Consider the following 20,831-nt stretch of genomic DNA (forward strand, 5'->3'; position numbering starts at 1 on the left):
GCTGGAAGTGTGCTCCAAAGTTTTCCCTGTGCAGGAGAAGCTTCCCTGAAGCTTTGATAATCAATCATTTGGTTGGGAAGGGGCTTTGAGAAAGGGAGGAATTGGGAAATCCTCATCTATTGTAATAATATGAATGTGGCCAGGCTTTCTGGGAAGGCTGTGAAGGCACACAAGGAGTCTTTTCTCCTTTCTCACACAATATTTAAAGCATTGGGGTGCTCATCCATTAAACAGCTCTTCAGATGTCCTAAAAGCTGTCCCTGGTGGGGTAGAGAAACTGGAGGCAGGGGTGCCTCTGTGCACACACTACCCACAGTGTTCTTCACCCCAACTTCACAGCCTGGGGTTTTTCCAGGTTCTCTCAGGACGACACATCTCTAGACACCTGAAAGTGTCTTATAGAAGAAAGCAGCAAGAGTTTTTTTTGTAAGAGGAAACCAGTACTGGGAGATAAGGCAGAATGCACAAATTTAAAAAGGAATCACTAGCTGAGAAAGAAAGACCTTGGGAGAATCCTAGTTCTACTTTGAAATACAAAAATTCAATATAAGACCACTTCTTGATCCCAGTGACTGTGCTCAACACACTTATGTCACAAGCACTACATGCAGTGCAAAAGCCAAACCTAGCCTGCACAGTAAGCTAACCCTCTTAACCAGTAAAAACATGACACTTGCATGGGACAGAGAGGCCACCTAATGAGAGGGAAGAGAGAGCTGACAATAATGTACATTGAAAAACGACAAAAGATGCTCCTGGAGTGAAAACTCTCCTGCAGTCAAGACTATGCTGGAGGAAAGCTCAGCGTGGACCAGTCAAACCAGCTTGTGGAATCACAGCCAGTCTCCAAAGTGCCTGTTACAACCTGCCTGTAGCATGCCCTGCTCCTGCACCCCATTCCAGAGCCACACAGCCTGTCTTTCTCCAGGCACACACTTCCACACACCGTGATCGATGCAGCTTCTGGCCCAACAGGGACGTGAGTGAAGAGCAATCTCTCTCCATTACCTATCCTGGCCACGTTCCCTCTCTTTTTGTCCTGCATAACAAAACTGGATGGTATGGAAAAGATGGCACATCTCTTTCTAGAATTAAAGAGGCTGGACAACAAAGGTCACCCTGAAAACAATAGGATGAGACTAAGAAGAATAAAGAGATCTGAAAATGTCAGTCCAATGAAAAAGCATTAAACAAGGCAGGCTCCCAGCATGTGGTCATGATGAGTTCTAGGCAGCCTTTAAGAGAACTCAATTAGAAATCGTCAGACAGCTCTATTTATTTAAGCTTTTATAACTGCCCGTCATTACTGTAATCAGGTATATGAATTTCACTAGTTCAGCAGAAAGGATCACACATCATAAAAGCTATGGTGCTATGGAAATAACTAGTGTCTGGTATTAAAATGTGGAGCAACAATCCGAGGTGACTAAGGATAGTCAAATCACCTCAGAAACTAGTACCTAAGGTCAAATGCTGAACCAAGCTTTTTGAAGGCTGAGATAGCACCTCTTCACTCCTACTAGTCTCTTATCTGTGATCTCAAAACACTTTACATCCACTTGTGAATTAATAGTCATATTTCTTCTTGTGAGGCAGAAATTGCAGTAATAATACCCAGGCTAGTGAAACTTCAATGCAAGTCTGGGAGAAAAACCTGGATTTCCTGACTCTGCTCCGTGTCCTCAGTGCAGCTCCCTTGTATGAGCACTTTGTGACACCGATGCCCTCCCCCGCAGTGTCCCCAAAGGCCACAGCCCCGCGTTTGCCAGGCACGCTCCAGACCTGCTCTGTGAGGCTGCCCGAGCCCCATCGGGCCACGTATGCTGTAGGACTTGGACAAATCGGCTTGTACGAGACGGGAGGAAAATGACTCATTCCTCCCGTTCCTACGGCAGGCAGGTATGGAAAAGGAGATTTGCAGCAGTTCTGGAGTGGCCCCGGGCAGGGAGCCCGGCAGGCGGAGGGGCTGCGGGAGGACACGGGCGGGATGCGGGAGGCGCGGTGGGCTCGGCGCTCGCCATCCCGCAGTGCCCTCCGCTGGGGAGAGCGGGAATGCCAGCGCCATTCCTTCCAGAGCCTGTGCTCCCGCGGCCCGCCCGGCCTCCCTTCCAGAGCCTCTGCTCCCGCAGCCTGCCCGGCTTCCCTTCCCTTCCAGCGCTCTGATCCCGCGGAGCGCGGCGGGGCCGTGCAGGGCAGATGAGATGCGGGGCTGTGCAGGGAGATGCGGGACTGTGCACATGAGATGCGGGGCTGTGCAGGGGAGATGCGGGACTGTGAACATGAGATGCGGGGCTGTGCAGGGAGATGCGGGAACTGTGCAGGGGAGATGCGGGAACTGTGCAGGGGAGATGCGGGGCTGTGCACATGAGATGCGGGGCCGTGCAGGGAGATGCGGGACTGTGCACATGAGATGCGGGGCCGTGCAGGAGAGATGCCAGCCCCCGCTCCCTGTGCTGACCCTGCACACACCGCTGCTGACACCCTCTGGGCAGGGCTCACCGCCGCTGCAACAAGCACAGTACAATATAGAACTAAGATGCTTTTCCTTAAAATCCATCTTTCCAAGAAAATAGAAATTTAGTCAAAAAGATGTGGCCACATTCCTGTAGATGCCTAATATATTATAAAGGAGAAAGCTGGGCTATTTCTCTTGAACACTGACTTCTTTAATACGTTGCATTAAGAAAAGGGTTCTTATCCCATCAGTTTTGCCTTACATGTGACTTAGATGTTTTTAGGTATGCTTTAAATGCATTAGTTAGAAGTTCTTTCCTCCAAACTTCTGTCATTGATTATTGTATGTGACATTCTTCACAAAGAACTGTTAGTCTTGAATTATTTTTTTCAACTTGACTTTTTTCCAAAAATAAACTTAAGACTAGAATGTCCCATTTTCACATCTTCTGAAATTAGAAAGAATAGTTTTCATGCTATGAACAGACTTGATTCCAAATGTGTTTGAGACATGATACCTTCATCATTTCTCAGTGGTTTAAATCTGAATGCTCTCTTTCAATGTAAATCAGAAAATGTAGCCATCTGGCTTAGGAAACAAATGACTTGCTTTGGCTTTCTGTCCAGATGTAGGGAGGGAACAGAATTAAATCTGGCTTTTAGGAAAGGAAGGGGAAATATTTCCCGTGCAGACTGTGCAGCTTTGGGTGCTGTGTGTTCTGTACATCGCTGCCATCCGGAGCCGCAGCCTCTCTGCAGGGAGCTGCACGATTTTCTCTCTCCAAACCTGTGGGGTGCAAAGCACATTAATCATTATGGGTTCTAAACTGAAGTTACTTTCTCGCAAAACTCTAGGGAAGAAGTATTTTGCTATAAAAAGTTGTAAAATCTTAGTTTTCCAGGACATAGAGCAGGGCATTCGAAATATCAGATCAGGAAACCACGGAGACCCACACGGAGCTTCATTGCTGCCATCCTCGAGCTCATTAGTGTACAAGAATTGTGTGTGTTGTTTTTAGCAGCTAAAGAGTTATTTATGGCTTCTATGTTCTCAAGCCAAAGTGAGTGAGGGGTGCAACCAGGGCAAACGCATCAGAGCAATGCAAATCACTGACAAGGCATCATGAATACAAGCTGAGCAGAATTTAAATACAATCCATGAATGAGAGGAAAGATTTGCATGAGGGAAAGAATCATTAGAATCTGATTTAACAAGCAGTACATAAAATGGGCCTTTGCAGCTTAAAACGAAGCAAAGCACATTCACATTATACGTTCTTAATGAAAAAAAAAGCAAAATCACAAAAAAACCTAATTTATTAGTACAGCTTGGAATATAAATGGTTTTCACAGAATACCTTTAGATCCTGATTCAGAAACTTGTGCTTGATTGCTTTCTTGAATAGAAGTGGATCATAAGCATGTAGGGTGGTAAGGACTATTTAAGTGCATGCCAAAGTCCCATTGATTTCAGTGAGATTTTATAAGATACTTAAAGTAAGCATGTGCATAAATGTTTTCCTGAACAAGAATGCTTTTCTGAATTAGGATTTAACCCATGAATTTGCACAGTGCTTTCGAACATAATTCTTTCTGGGAAAATAGAGTAGATGAGAATATTTTTTTCAATTGTATATTTCTACATGTCTGAAAAGAAGTTAATGGAAAATTATTCTGGATAGAATTTTCTGTAAGGTCCAAAAGCCAACAGTGAACAATCTGTGGAAGCTGAAAGTAAATAATGTGCATATGACAACTTTTACAAACTGTCTGTTGGTTTCATCTCAACTAAATTCTGACAGGTTTTGAATGTAAGGTGTTACATAGATAATTTATCTCTTGGAAGGAAAATGTAAGTTGTTTTACATTAAGTGACCTTATATTCGGTCTTTGAGAAAAGTAACAGTGTTGCTTTTAAGAAACACCTGCTATTTTTTGTTTGCAGTCAGTGGTCCCTAACATTGGGCAGAACAAACTTTTAATGTAATGTCTCCTAAAGTAAAATGTGTCTACCTCTAAATGTCTTGTCCTTTGAAGTAATGGCTGAAGTGGCAGGTTCTGACGCAACTGTGTTTTCTTGATGCTTAGAGATCTGTCTCTGTCAACACTGGACAATCTTTTTGTTTCCATAGAAGCATTGCTCCAGCTGTGTATTTACATTTCCTACCATATTCCTCTGCAAATACAACACTTCTTTTATGCACTTCTCTCAAGTAAGACTTTAGCAACAACACACATGAGAATTCGAGGAGCTCAGTGTATGACCACATGGCCATATCGACTGTACTTGCGTCATGTGAGACTCTACTGTCAATTTTTCTTTTGGCATTTTAGAAGATTTTGGACTGTTGTGGTGATGGCTTGCAAGACATCTTTTTTAAATCTATGAATGGTATGACCAGTGTGATTTTTGTCTTTTGTGCTCTCTTTCTAAATAATTCTACTGTGAAAATATTTGGCATCATATGCTATTCTAGCTCAGCAGCAATACTGTTCTCCCAACTTAGCTTTCTGTGCCTCTTTTGTTGAATAAAAACTAGTATCACATTTGTTGAAAGGTAACATCTTCTATAATAGTTCTTCTCTAGCTGTTATCACTGCTTAAATATTTCTCAATATTTTCATACTTTCTGGGTTTTCTCTCCTCCCTCCACCCCTCTCCCTCCAAGTGCCTTGTGTAGGTGAAGCCTGAGGTTCAGCTGAAGACTAGAACATATAAATACAGGTAGGTATCTCAGTATAGGGTTTTTTTTAAGGTAAGGCATTGCATGAACTCCTATTGTAGTCAATAGAGTGTTAGAAATGTAGTCAGTAGGTCGTGGAATCTGGACTTAGAGTAACTCGAGTTACTCTAAGTAACTTCTTGTGGGCCTAAATTCAATTGCTCAGACATGGGCTCCAGGCGATCCTGGAGATTCCTATCCAGTCTCTACCTGCCTCTCCAAATGAGCATGGATCTGCTGTAATTTCTGTCATGCCTGAAAGACACAGGTGAATATCTCAGTTACCCCGTGGCAGCTCTAATAACATGGGATACTTCTGTGGGCAACTTATTGCAGCCCAGATCTGGATTTGACCAGATCTCCTGAAATAGTAGTGGGACTATGGACACCAACCCGACAGCTGTGTGACTAAGCATAGGTGTCTTAACCTTGAGCTGGACCCTCCCAAGAGAGGCTGGTGATTATTTTTATCATGTCTGTTGCAAGATTTCAGTATTTTCTTGCTGATGTGTTCTTAATTGCTGTTTCCTCAAGTTTTACATTTTTTGCTGGGTCTCTCATGTCTCATGCTGGCACAATGTATAGTCTTGATTGTTCTGTAGAGAGGTTTCTTCTTAGCCACTGCTCTGACCTCTTTGACCCCTAAGGATTTGGAGGGGGGAGTGTTATTCTTGACAAGGATACCTTTGATTGGTGTAATAATAATTTATTCAGTATAATCATAATTTATTGAAAAGGTGTTATTTTAGTATCACTTCTTTTAGCAGTCCCCTCCCACGCTTTCTTCTACTTCTTTGAGGTATATTAACTTATCTGTTCTTTACTATAAGTTTTATTTTGCTGTTGCTTCATTTCCTGACAAAATTTTAGAGAGGCTATTGTTTACTTTGGTCTTCCTGCTTTTTGAAATTTTCTTCAATTTTAGGACCGCTTAAAGTACATAACCACCTATCCTTAAATCATGCAAGTTGCATCAGTTCCTCTAGAGAGCAGCAAATATGTTCAAATAAAATAGCAGCATGATTCAATCTCATGCTTCCTGAAACAAAATCTTTGGTAACTCAGTTTGCTAAGTACTACTAAAGAGCAAAAAACTGAGGAATGAAGGTCTTATACCTGAGCTTGGCATTTTCAGACATTGTCTGAGAACTGTCCTAGCCCGGGTATTTAGTGTGGAAGCCTCCCACCCTCTACAAAAGCATAACACCTACTCACCAGTATCTTATGGCAGAGGGGAGAAGGAAGGCAACAGGGGTTCAACCTGGGCCAGGGACCAGACTTGGATGCCCACCAGATGCGTGGGCTGTAAATCTTCCATCTTTACACAGCACTGGCAGCCAAGAGGAAGCGCTCACTCTCAGAAAACCACCCACAAGTGCTCCATCCTCATGTCCATCAGTGGGCGTTTGACAGATGGGACTCTGGTTCCTGGTGTGCACTAACTAGGGCTCAAGGGAACTTGGCTCCTGACAGTGAGCCACAATTCTTCTATTTTTTAAGAAAAATAGCCAAGGTAATGTAAAGTCTTCCTAGCCACAGATTTCTTCAGACTAATACCACCATGTGTTTGGACCTAAATGGTACATAAATCTTCAAGAGAAGGACAAAGGTCCCTCTGTTCTTTGAGACCAGTCTCCAAGCACAAGTGACAGCTGCCTGCCTGAGAGCTCACACAGCTGGCACAGTCCTAACAAGGCAAACCCATTTTAATGAGAAAACCCATATAACAGAGTTTCCAAAAGCATGCTTGTGTTCCCAGACCTGTCTCTGGTAAGGTTTTCTGCCAATGAAGCTTCTTGGTCTGTATTGACTGTCTAAAGCAGCTTTTGAAAAGGTTTTTCTTTCAGTTAAAAGCCTGGTCAATTAAGCCAACCCCAGAACTGCAAAAGGCCCATGGCTGCAAGTAGAGCAGCTTTTCCTGAGTTTTCTGTGATCTACACTACATGTCATCACCACTACCACTTGTGCTGGTGGCATTTCCTTCAAATTGCCAGGTACCAAGGTACATATGGGAGTCACCTTCCTCAAAGTCACCACCTGACCTCTGTTAGACACAAAGAACGTTGGGAGCCAATTCTGGATGGACAGAAAACATCACCAGTGTAAGAGTGACTGCCAAGGCCATGACAAAGCAAGGGAATCCTTTCTGGAAAGTGAATTTACCATGAACTGGCATCTTGCATTGCCTCAAGGATGTTCAGCTCATCCCAGCATGTTAGCATAACATGGAGGAAGAGATGGATCAAATCAGGCAAAGAGGGAGAAAAAAGCAAGGAATGCTTTCTAAGCAGCTGAAGATGATGTTTATCACATTTCTTCCTTTCCCGTGTCACCCTCTATACTGGGATCCTGCCTCTTCAGTATCTGCCTGGCTTCTGCTGGTGGGCTGGATCAGTCAGATACAGCAAAGCAGACAATCTGCTTACCAAGTTCCGCCTCATTTTTTTGGAAACACACTGCCAAAGATCTGGGAAACTATGGAAGTGGTGGTCCCAGGCAACATGGGGCGGAACAGGCTTCCAGCATCCTGGCGTGGCTCGGGCTTCCAGCATCGCAGCGCGGCTCGGGCCCCCGTCGCCAGCGGCAGCCCTGAGCAGCAGCACCAAGCCCACCGAACCGTGAACCAAGCCAGTAAACCCCATGATCGCACAATTCTGTTACTATTTCGTTACTTTGTTGTGCGCGGCACGGATCCTCGCTGCAAAAAAAAAGTGCTCCTTATAGTCTGGTGCGCCTTATATAATGTACAAAGTTGCCAAATTTGCTGACTCCCGGCGGTGAGCCTTATAATCCGGTGCGCCTTATAGTCATGAAATTACTGTATTTTGCAGCCACAGACCTGTGCTCACAATTGTTTGAAACAGTTGCCCTGTCTGGCCTTAGCTTTGCACCAGTTTCTCAACGTAACCCCACAGCAAGGGATTAGTTTCAAGTGATGTACAAAATTCTTCTTTATCAACAGAAGTCCTCGACATCCGAGGTGTTCAGTCTGTATTGCCAGGGCCTGCAGGCTGCCTGAGGGCTGCAGAGGGCAGCTCTGCAGGGACTGGAGACACATGAAAGTTGTATTTTGGTGTCCCAGCTGAACTATTCTTATGGTGTCTGCACATACTCCAAAATCAGGGTAGAATTTGTATAGAATTTGGTGTCAGAAGCAGTGTGGGACTGTATTTCAGCTGACCTGGTGCCCAGGCTCCAGTGGACTGAATCCCAAGTTCTACACAATATGAATATTACTGATGGATAGCCATGAGCATGCCAACAGAAGTAAGCAGCCTAAATGTTTTGCTTAAGCCTTTGTTTTTAATTTGTAGCAAAACTTCTCAAAAGATAAAGTGTGCTGAGCCAAGTTGTTTCTGGAAATGAGCCTTGTAGGAATATTTCAGGAACCTCATGTACAAATAAAGCAACTGTTTGGATGTTTTAATCAACTCCTGACTCGTTTTATTTTTTTTTAATTTTTTTTTCTTACTACTTTAAGGATTTTTGCTGAAGTACAGAGGGCTAAGTAAACAGGGAACATAAGACTGTTTTAAGGAATTGTATTTCTGTGTAAAAGTAATGGATTATGTTTTTCAGATATAGGTAATTTGAAGAAAATATTTCCTATTTATTTGCACATTTCAAAGCCTATTGCTATAAGCTCTGACAATTAGGATTGATTTATTCTAAACTGAAGTAGCTCTGTGTTTCATGTAACTCCAAGCCATGAGGTGGATTGTTACTACAGCTGTCTGTCTGTCTATCTATATGTATTCCAAAAAATATCTATATTTGGACCATTCCTTAATATCAGGTCATCTTGTGAATTTCATAAAGGTTGGTAGTCCATGGGATCAGTTCTGAGTGACTGATGGGAGACCAAAAGGGGGCTGCAATGCAAATCCTGTGGTTTTCTCCAGTCATTTAAGGATTAGGTCCCATCAAGTTGTACATGAAAGTCTCTGGTGAACCTGTACAAACAGGTATCTGTCAATGCATCACAATTGGTAAACTGTGTTACAGATACTCCTTATTTATGTTTCAGAAAAATGCTTTAGAAGGAGGTTTGCTGAAGAAGAAAAAGCTTGGATTTGTTAGCCAATGCATATGAGTTGTTCATCTGCCTACCTTTGAATACCTCCACTAGACCTCCAAAGATAGCACAGAGCTTTAAAGTCTGTGCCAGAAAGAAGGAGCTCATTGCACTGTATATTGTCTGTCAGAAGTAAGAATCACTCACACTGACTCATAGAGAAATGAGCAGAAGGAGTGGGTGTCTAAGTGGGTGTTTAATTTGTCAGGACAAGTGGGGATCTGAAAGCATCCTATCCTGGTTTCTCTTTAAAAAAAATGCCTATCTTCAGTACAAGGAAAAGGCAAGTCATCACAGGGGAAAATGCAAAATTTTATTCTGCCAGGTCAAAATCTCCTGTTTATTTGAATTGTTGTTATTTCTTTGCTAAAAGTAACATTTTCAGTGACAGGAAATGCTGCGGTGCCTAAAGTCTTACTGGCAAAATAGATGTTACTCACATAGGAAAGCCAGAAATGAAAGAAATTACTCCCGATTGCTGAGCCCAAATCCCCCACCATTCTTGAGAGCACCACATATAAACCTCAGTTTCTAACAACAAGCTCAAAATCTGCCATCATCCTCACTCAGTAAATTGTTTATAAGTGAAGGCTTTTCAAAGCTAATCCAGTACTCAACATAAAGTGTTACCTGCAGACACTGAATTAGAGACAGCTCTCTACCTCCTGCCATTTCCATGGTGTGAACAGCACAGGATTATAAAACTGTTCTCAGACTTAGCACTGTGTGTGCACTCCCATGAATGAATTACAGTTGTGGACATGGCCTGGGACCTCCTGCCTGTCCAACCAAATGGAAGGAAACAGACAGTGAAGTGGGAGAAATCAGAAGCTAGTGAAGCAGACTGTAATCTATCTACATGGATAATTTTAAAATGGAGATGCATTTGATACATTCTGTTCATATTTCTTCCTTACTGAACTCCTTTTTCAGAATTGGCATTGCTGGGTATCACAGGCCAAGAGTTCGTGCTATGAGTGAGCAGAGACCATCTAATCTGCAGAACATTTTAACAACTCATTTACAATGTAAGACATTATGTTGTAAAATTACTTCTCTGTCAGTTGAGAACATTGGGCTATTAAAAGTAGATCAAAAGACAGAAGCTAAAGAACAGCCTTTTAAACTACTCTACTGTCCTATTTTTTGAGATGTATTTCTTTATTGTACTAAAATATACAAGCACTAACAATTTATCTGTTCTTCATTGTAATAATGACATTACAATAATATAATGCCCAATTAATATACTGTTTAAGGATTTATTTTAGAAAGCTAATAATTAAAATAATGATGTATCATGTAAGGACAGATAATAACTTAAACGAATAGATTGAGGATGTCTCTACATTACTAACTTCAGATTTAATACTTATTCTGGGCTGAAATGAGATATTCATGGAGAGCAACTGCTGCTGTCAGGAAATTATACATTCCCCAGACACCTGTCTAGAGTGTCTTTCACAAGAGAAGAGACAGAGTCACAGCTTTCTGTTATGCTGCTGAGAGTAAATCAAAGTGACCCAACTGAAAAAGTGCAAGAAGAGGATAAAGTGATTATAACTGACTGAAACTTGGCTTCTAAACTAGTTTGGCTCTTAATTTGGTATTTAAAAATTGAAAAGAAAAGAAATTGAAAAAAAATGTTTAGAGAAAAATTCAGATCTATTTTAGTTTGAGGTAACAAAATTCATTTTTTAATTTTAACCATGCACATATTGCAGAAACTTCCAGTGATACTTGATTTTGCTGCACAGAAAACATGAACATTTTGTGTCTCCAGCAGCCTACTAGATACTTATTTAGCAAGAGAGGTGCTAGTGAAGTGCCATTGAAGATACTAAGAAAACAACATTTTTATAACATTTTAGAATTTTCCAATAAAAATTTTACCTCTTACGTGAAATCTATTTTATAATAGATTTTCTGATCAGTTCCAACTCCTATTTCCAGGAGGCTCAATTCCTTCAATTCCTTTCTGTATAGTCTCATGGTCAGTACCACATGAGGCTGGATGAGAAATCTATCTATCTATCTATCTATCTATCTATCTATCTATCTATCTATCTATCTATCTATCTATCTATCTATCTATCTAATCTTCTGAATTATTCCATAAAGCCACCTCAGGGTGCAAGTGACAAAGTGACACCTGTACCTTGAGCACAAGACAAAGCTCCCTGAGGGTTGTTTTAGGAGTATTGTGCTTTCAACCCATCTTTGAAATGCTTTTCTGAAGTAGATGGGTTAAGAAATTATTTAAAGACACATTGGTAAACATATTATGAACCTTTTGTAACATTTCTCTGAGTATGTAATAATTTCTGGAAGGACTTACAAAACCAAAATGTGAGTTTAAAAGACTAAATTTTTTTTTAACAGGAGAAAGCCTTGCTACTTCTTTGCTTCACATCTCTCAGTTCTTTTCTCACTCTAAGGCATCTAGACATGTCTACAGCACCTCCACATTCAGTGATATTGAATACAAGGACAAATTAGAGGTGATCCTCTTTGTTTTTTCAAACAGATCTTTTTTAGCTATTTTCTCCTCCCCACAGTGGATGTCCCTCCCCAACCATCACATTTAATTCCTTTGAGCTCTGGAAGTTCACAATACTTCAGATTTCCTTTACACTTCCCTTGGTCTTTCCTTGCTGGCAAATCCACACAGTCTTTGTAATTAATAAATGTGACTTGGAGAAAGAGTAGTAAAAGACTCCAAGTCATTGCCCTAGGAGAAGGTTGTTGATTCTATTCACTCCCTAAGGAAAATTCCATACCAAATTTTTCTCTTTTAATATGCAGTTTTTATAAACACATGAAGTGCTTATTACACTTATTATATGTTGATGGATCCACAAGTCCCAAAATCAGCCAGGTTTGCAGAGGAGCAACACAACCCAAAGACCACGGTCTCTGCAGACTAAGGAAAACTTCCACTAATTTCACTTTCAATTTCAAACACAAACAGGATCTTTCCAATTTGAAATGAGACTCTTCAGTCATTAAAAAATGTCTAGCCAGAGACAAAAAACTCAGACTGTGTCCAATCACAATGCATTTATTATTTTTCCTGCCCTATTTATAGCTCACGCTGTGGGATATATGCAATAGACTGAATCCACATTTGTTCCTCGCATTCCTTCTCACATCTGAGAAGATGCAATGAATCATAAGAGGTTTCATTGTTGCAGTGTTTTGTCATGGCATGTGTAATCAGCACAGACCCCATTAAAGAGGCTTTGGAGGACGAGAAGTCTAAATATTTAATGTTTTTCTGCCTATGAAAAGTTTAATAATTAATGCTGCTTCTACCCTGGAAATGACAAATCACACAACAAGCATGCACGATGAAAGAAACAAACAGAGCTAATAGAGAGGAAAACCTTACTTAGAAGGTAGTAATTAAAAATGCCCATAGTCTGCCTCAGGATCCCAAAGGATCCCAATGGCTCCTGACCCCAACAGCAGTTCTGTGCATCTATTAAGCCACCTAATTTTGGGAGAACGCAGAAGAGAAGGGATAATTTCATGATTACCTTACACATGTGAGAAATAATACACAGGTGTGATGAGCCTGTCTTGAACATCTCTGCATCCACAGGAGAAAGCTGTTGTTCCTTCATGTCCTGCACATGGGAGCCATTCCTTGAGTTATTACAGAGACTTGTTACATGGCAGCCCAAGAGCAAGACTAGATCTGTGCCTGGTCTAAACAACATCGTAGCTACTCCAGTGCCAAGCAGTATCTACAAATACCAGTTCTTGACACCCTCTGAATAATTTGTTTTATGAGACACTACCACCAGCACATTTCTCTGGGTACATGCTCCTCCACATCCACTCCCACTGATGATCTGCAGGTATGTGCAACCTTCAACCCTCACTGACTTGTAGCTAAAAGAAAATTCATCTCATGCATTGCTGTGCTGTAGTGCTGGACCACGCTTATGCAAATGTGACAGAATTAATGCTGAAGGAAAGCACAAAGTATAACTGTAATAAAATCTTCTGTGATTCACTCAGTTTAGACATGTTTTCAAATTATTAGCATTATAAGTCTGTCAGACAAAGAGGGTTAGCACTTTGATACAGACATTGCCACTATATCCTCCTTTCAGGGTAGAAATCATTTTCCCTAAACCCAGGTCTGAGATAATCACATTGTGGGAGAAATAGGTATATCTAGAAAGTGATTCATCTTACCTTTAGAGACCCCTAAAACAGGTCAGGTGACTCATTCCCACCTCCTGAAACTGAGAACCCAGTGTGACTACTCAAGGCTGAGAAGTAACACCCTGTAGACGTCAGTGGAGCCAGAGCATGGGCATTGCTGCTGGAGCACTCCCTGACACCCTTCTGGCTCACACCTCCTTGTTGTTTCCTGGGAAATTCTCAAGCACAAGATCACTCCCAACAGCTAATGTGGATGCAGCCACTCTGTTTTGGGGGTTATTGTAGCTCATAGAATGGTTTGGGTTGGAAGATTAAAGATCATTTAGTTCCAACATCCCTGCGATAGGCAGAGATATTTTCCACAAAACCAGATTGCTCAAAGCTCCATCCGACCTGACCTTGAGCAGCTCCAGGGATGGGACATCCAGGACATCCACAGCTTCTCTGGGCAAACTGTTCCACTGCCTCACCACCATTAAGTAAAACATTTTTTCCTTGCATCTCATCTAAACCTACCCTACTTCAGTTTGAAGCAATTCCTCCTTGTCCTGTCACTACATGCCCTTGTAAAAAGGCCTTTTCTGGCTTTTCCTTAGGCTCTTCTAGGTACTGGAATGTAGTTGAATATCTCAGATGTGGTCAGACTGCAGCTGGCATCAGTGTCAGAGAAACTGACCCTGTTAGCTGGAGAGGTGTCGCCTTCAAGCAATGAGGTCCAGAGGTTTTAACACATTAACACTTTGCTACAAAACAAGTGTTTTATTTTATTCACTGCCTAGTCTTCTTCTTGAATATGCTGTCTTAGAGTGGACTTTGAGACTTTAGTATGAGGGGATAAATTAGGCTTCTTACAGTAGACATCATATCTTAGCTAAGCTCAATCTTTTGCAATAAAACTAGGTTAGAGTAAACAAGTGTTCACACATACTCCTGGAAAAACAGGTCAGTCACATCAGTAACAGTCCACAGCCTTTTTAAACCATCTGCATGCAGAAAAACATAAAGATGTCCCATTTCTAAGGAACAAGTCCCTTAATCCAATACCCTTCAAGCTCTTATCTGAGGTTTTTGTTTCTTTTTTTATGGAGGTACATAGCATAGTAGAGTATCTCTGCAGCATAATCACAGCCAAGGGATTCAGCTGAAACTCCCTGAAGCCTCTTCAGGGATGCAATGATTTGCCCTGCCAAGGTCACAGCACAGTGCTCACTCTGGCTTCTACACCCATTCTGACTTTTTTGACCTCAGGCAGCTAGTGCTGCTATAATTTGATTGTGCATCAGGGCTTTTTAGCTCAGCTGAAGGGTAGAACCCTAAAAGCTTGCTCTGAACAACAGAGGAAGAAACTGCAAGAGGAGACTCGAGCTGAGGTCTCAAAGCCAGGGCAGTATCTTTAATGGAGTCTTGCTGAAGTCTGGGTCTCACTTGGCTGCAGGGAGTTCCTCGGTGCTCTCTGGCACACACAGGCTCTTCAGTGCTGTGCTGCTGAACAGCAAGGTCTCCTGACACACAGCACTTACTGCTGCTGCTGAGGTGAGTGCTGGCACTTTGCTGAGGGACACCTTCAGGAGGAAGAACTGCCTCCTCTTCTTCAGAGAGAAGCGAGCAGGAGCCATCACTGGTCTGACAGCTGTTTGCTGCTGGGCCATCCCCATTTTGAGGTGGAGAAGAGTTACTCTGCTGGACTGGGGGAAGATGCAGCATGCTCTCCTTCTCTGTGCAGAGGTTTGCCAGCAGCTTGTTCTTTTGGTTTCTTGCTGTCATTCTCCGGAGAGCACAGACAAGGTCAGCAAGGCTGAGCAGGAAGGACAGACTGCTGACCCCCCAGATGAAAATCATCATGATGGACTTCTCAGTGGGCCGGGAGATGTAACAGTCAACAGCACTTGTGCAAGGTGAGTGGTAGCATGAAAAGCGGTCAGGAACAACAAATCCAAAAAGAAAATATTGTACAGTTGCAAAGGCAACCTCAAGCAGGGTCCTAATAAAAAGATGAACAGTATATGCCCCTGAAAAATTAAGGACTCTTAGGCTGTCTGCATCACAATCTACTCTATTGACACCTGCACTTCTACAGGGCTCCTTCACATTTCTGGGGCCTGATAAACCCTTGTTGCTCTTGGACTCATGCCCCAGACAGTGCATCCTTACCACGTACATAACTACCTTGTGCAAGACATAAATGCTGAATGCAGCATAAGGCAGCAGGATAGACACAGTCTGAATGAGCCAGAACCTGAAGTGAGATATGGGGGAGAACAAGTCATAGCAAACGTTGGAGCATCCTGGTTGCAGGGTGTTGCAGACAAAGCGCTCCTGCTCATCTTGGTACAGGGGGTAGCCTGCTAACACCACCACTGCTATTCGCAGCAGAATTATCAGCATCAGCCAGATCTTCCCTGCAAGAGAAGGAAAGGTGAGAAAAAGAGTCAGATCCCAAGAAGGAAGGCAGGTCATGCAAAGATGCTCTTTCGATATACAAGGCATTTGAAGAAATAGTCTCCCCTCTTATTGGCTCCAATTTTTTTTGTTTGTTTTTTTGACTGGGACTGAAAATCCAGTGAAAATGTGTAGCTGACATATTTCGTAATCTTCCTCTAGACTCGACAATATAGGAGTTAAACACACAATAAACCATGCCAACTGAAACCTAATGAAAAAACCCTGATAAAAAGAGATCACAACTGACTAAACAATCCCATTTCACTCAAATTTTTCCTTGTTGTTGGGTTCCTGCACCTGAATTTTGTCCTATCTCAATAATACAGATCAGGTAACACAGTATGAGACTCATCTAGAAAAGATTGCTCCATGACATAGTATTTGTTCTTGGTCTTGGCTGTGACATTGCATGCAAAGTTTACTTTGGCCAACAAAATCTCTCTGTCATGTCTAGAACAGTATTTACTAGCAAGCTATTCATTATTTTTATTTTTCATTATTAGCAAACTTATGCAAAGTGTTCTACAAATGTACATTTGTGTGTGCACCCCAGACATTTCTCTCTGTTGCTTTTTTGGTTGCCCCATCTTGGCCATGATTTCCAGCCTTCGTTCACCTTGGTGAGCAGCCTTTCTCCACTCAGACCTTAAATTCCCTTCTATCAAACCATTCCATGATTCTGTAAAAGCCTAAAACCTTTTCCTGGGCAGGATGGGAAGGCTTAAAGATACATCATTCTGTTGTCAAAAATGTGTTCTGTAGCAACACATATTCAACATCTGAAGTTAAGTTTAACATTCGAATTTCTCACATTTCCTTTTGAATCCCATCACCAATTCCCTATATAGTTTTGAAAAAGTAATTTAATTTAATAATCCCCTACAAGAAAAGAGGAAAAAAACTGTTTAACAAGAGAGGGGAAAAAAACAACATAAAATAACTATAAGATTTAATTTTGTTTTAAAGAACTGTTAAGACACTAATTGTAAACACAGACAGAGAAAAGCAAGACTCAGCGACTAAAGAGAAATATATTATATAGAGTTAGTGGCTGAGAAATGTACTGAAAAGCTCAAGTCATTAATAGTGAATGCACATCTCACATGCACACAAGGTTTTGTGTGCAATCTGTGAAATAGCACCAATACACACTATAAAGGCTTTAAAAAAATCCAGATCACAACGAATTTTTCTATACTAATTATTTATGGGTGTTGCCTTGGAGAACTTTCTTCTGTATTTCCCATAAAGCTATTTCCCAGTAGTTAATGTGAATTTAAAATACTCAAATATTTTCACAACATCATGTGATACCTGTTATTGTACTGAACATACAGTTCAAGTGCCCTCTAAAAACCATTTGTAGCCAGTACACTGATTATGGGCTAGAACAGTAAAACTGCACTCTGTAGTGAAAAACATGAAGAATATGAAAGGTTTATGAGAGATCATCAGGGAAACTGCTGCTCCTGGCAAAATAATGTATTATCCAACCATAAATAAATTGAGGCCTTTTCATTTTTATCTTTAATCCCCTGAGCTGTAGTGGTGGTTTTGCTGTGTTTCCAGCCTCCTGTGTTTGCTGGCAGGCTGTACTGTAACTCACTTTTTGACACAGTGTGGGTCAATAGAAAACACCAACTCTACAGAATCTCTCATCTTTAGCAAACCATGTTTCATCCTTAGGTAGCAATTTTTTCCCTATGAGGACCTCAAAGTGTTTGAAGCTCATTAGTTAATTAGGTTCAAAATACTACATGTATTTCACTATCAATTTTTAATTAGAACATGTACAATAGAGAGTACTGCTTAAGAAAAATCAATGGCTCCTTAGGAAGTAGTTTAATGTGACATACATTTGAGATAACCCCTCCATGCATCCCTGTCCCTAAAGACCCAGTCTTGATTAAACATACAAGAACAAGCCTCTCCAGCAGTCCTGCTGGGGCTCAGCTGGGTGCTCCCTGCAGTGCACAGCATAAACTACAGCAAATGCTGCAGGCAAGGAGTCTTTACAGGGCCCTTGAAAGTTTTTCTCTGGCTCACACTTTGTTCAAAGTAGCCCATGAAGGAGGAACAGAATCTTATTTAAATAATAAGGACAAAAAAATAAACAGCTAACAGTTAGCTAAGGAAAAGACAATGGCATTTTGCTTTGCTTTTTTTTTTTCTTAAACGCATGTGACCCTTATTGGTTTACAAAAATAAAGAATGAAAAGCAATAATTAACCACAATGGTAAACACAAACTTCTTCCTGTAAAAGAGGAATGGGTGGGTCTTCAGACCTCACCACATCTTCAGAGTGAGTCTTCTGTTCTCTTCTTTAACTTTTAAAATTTGTTACTACAGCTATTGCATACAGTCTACCATTCACTTTGTGTGGTATAAGTTCAATATTACTTCTGTGTGTTTTTACCATGATCCTTTTCCAGCTGACAGCAAGACCTGTCATCAAGAAGACCCAAATTTGTTGCCAGAACATTTTACACAAAATAAGAAAAAATCTATCAAAGATAGAGAAGTAATCTGTTTAACAAGAAAAGAAATCCATTAACCTCTTTTATCAGGTATCAAGAAAACAACTTACTGTTGTACCGATCACAGAATCATAGCCTGAAATTAAAGTTGGTTACCAGTAGGGCACTTGGGTGGCTTCAGGATATGAAGCAGCAAAAGAAAGAAGAGAGCTGTTTTAAAGTACTTACCTACTATAGTCACGTTGTAGTTGAGTGTGACTATCAAAAATCCCAGTGAGTCCCAGTGCTCCATGTTTGAGCAAGCTCAAAACACTTCCAGCTCCTGATGTCCTAACAGTTTTGTCATTTCCAAAGGAGATTAGACCTAGACAGGGAGGAAAGGGGGCAAATAAAGGGAAGAAAATACAAAAAAGGAAGGAATTTTTGCTAAGGGTCAAGGACAGAAATCAGGAACTCAGCCAAAACAATGTGTTGATGAAGGATTATTTTGATGATTTGAACAGGACTGTTAGTTTTGAGTGTTGATCTTCTTCAGGCTTTAACACGTTGTCTTCTAAAAGCTCTTGCTTGTCAGATCCAATTGCTCCTACCTCTGTGTGGATCCTCTGTCCAGGCAACTGCAAGTGGACAAACAACAACAGGAGTGATCTCTGCCATTGTAGACTATTCTTACCCTCCAGGGCATACCAGCCTCCTGGCATTGCTGAGATACTTCAGTGGTGAAAGACAAGGAGAGAGGAAAAAATAGCATGGACCAGGAAATAACAGAGTCCTCTCTGTCTCCCCACAAGAATTGCAGATGAATAAAAGGAAAGGGGATAGAAAAGGATGAGCATCCCTGTGTTTGAAAAGCAACTTCAGTTCAGGTCACTGGAAGTTATCCCACTGAAATTTCCCGAAATCACTTGGTTTCTAAATCAAAACCTCCTTGACAGAACACCATGGCCCTGTCAATCACAGCCCCACCAAACTCTCCTCTGTGTGCTGAGCCAGCCAGAAGGCTGAGCCTCCCTGCAGGCAAGATGAAAAACAGAGGAAGTTTTAAAAAATAAAAAAATCCTAAGGGTGGGTCTGGTTTTCAAGATGCCACAAGTCACTTATTTTTAATTTATGTCAGTCCTTTTGGCTGAAACTGCTTGATACTTCACTCAAACTGCTTGGAGATCACTCAAAAGATCTTAAGGGTGACTGAGCAGCATTCTAACACCCAGCAGCCCCTCAGCAGTGGTGGGGGAGCTCCCACTTGGAGCAGAACGCTCGTGGGCTCAGCTCTCTTTGACTGCAAGGTGCCACTGCACAGCATGTCCTGGACATTGCGTCACTGTGTTCACCCCAGGAAAAAGCAGGGCTGAAAATAAGGCTCTCAGCTTTCCCTTCCTCACCTCACTTTTCACCCAGGTTACCTTGGGGAAAATAATTACCGCCATCTTCCACCCACTCTCACCCAGTTGTGGGATGTTGCCCTGTCCTTTTTAATCTGTGGTGTGGCAAGGACAATCCTGCTGTGAAAACTTAGTCAGGAAATAGTAACCCCCAGAAAAGCAGCTGAAGGAGTCTGTGTGTGATATAGCAAGGGAGAAAAGGGGAACTGCAGCTGGGCTGAGCTTTATGACTGAGCACATCTTACCTGGGTAAAAGGTAAAACTAATAGTTTCATAAAGTAAGATATACCTGCATAAAGACTTTCTCCCCAGCTCTCTGCTCACAGAGAGCAATGCCTTGGCAGAACACGCTGAGCGTCCTGTCTGCAGTAAGCATCGTCCTAAGGAAACCCTGAAAGTGGGGCTTGAAAAGATTGGTCCTTCAAAACCCTTTGCCTGTTATCTGTGTAAAAAGATTTTTAATTGCAGTAGTAAATACAGAAATCTTATTGGTTTCAGAATTGATTTATGTAAAATATTTGCAAAACTGCTATTTCTTCTGTTACCAAGTTTTATTTATGGTTGGTGATGATGTTTTTAGCTTTATTTAGTTGCACACACATACACACACACACATATTTTCTTTTTTTTACAACCAGAGATATGTGTGTGTGAGAAGGGAAGGAAGAAAAACTGGAGAAAGTCAATAGAGAAAAGATGCAAATGGTCAAGATATGAATTATGCTGAGATATGAAGGCACTCCTGGTTAAACACCCTTTGTCAAAAATAAAGTCAGGAATGCCAAGATGGTGGCAGGATATGAATGCTCAGCAGCTGCATCCACACAATAGGCTATAAATTGTCTCTGTCAATATTGTCAGTTAAAATATCCTTGCTTGTCGTTGCTGTGAGACCTCCACCATTTGTGTAAGAGGGATAACAGCTAGGAATTTAAGTCCCCAGACTGTTGCCTGAAGAACTATACCAGGCAACATCTGATCCCATGGCATGGCTGCACTGAGATAGGATGGACCATTCTTTTCTAAAAGAAAGCAGGCACCCTCCAGAGTGACAATGCAGCTTAGCTTAGGTCAGAACGCTTGAATTATATTTTAGCTTTT

At 41.6% G+C, this 20,831-nt stretch overlaps 1 protein-coding gene across 1 annotated transcript; it reads right to left on the bottom strand.

Moving 5' to 3' along the window:
* Window positions 1–14,563: 14,563 nt before the first annotated feature.
* Window positions 14,564–18,640, bottom strand: GJD4 (gap junction protein delta 4). Its single transcript, XM_033080821.1, has 2 exons — window positions 18,577–18,640; window positions 14,564–15,827 (listed from the first exon to the last, which is right to left on the bottom strand). Exons 1-2 carry the CDS (start codon window positions 18,638–18,640, stop codon window positions 14,647–14,649), a joined length of 1,245 nt encoding a protein of 414 aa, XP_032936712.1. The 3' UTR covers window positions 14,564–14,646.
* Between the last annotated feature and the right edge of the window lie 2,191 nt (window positions 18,641–20,831).

The sequence above is a fragment of the Catharus ustulatus genome, chromosome 1 (genome assembly GCF_009819885.2).
Source record: "Catharus ustulatus isolate bCatUst1 chromosome 1, bCatUst1.pri.v2, whole genome shotgun sequence".
Lineage (NCBI taxonomy): Eukaryota > Metazoa > Chordata > Aves > Passeriformes > Turdidae > Catharus > Catharus ustulatus.

Excerpts from the sequence above, each read along its gene's own strand:
- GJD4 (XM_033080821.1), bottom strand. The coding sequence starts at position 18,640 with ATGGAGCACTGGGACTCACTGGGATTTTTGATAGTCACACTCAACTAC. Across the intron at positions 15,828-18,576 it reads CTACAACGTGACTATAGTAG|GGAAGATCTGGCTGATGCTG; the intron begins GTAAGTACTTTA and ends CTTCTCTTGCAG.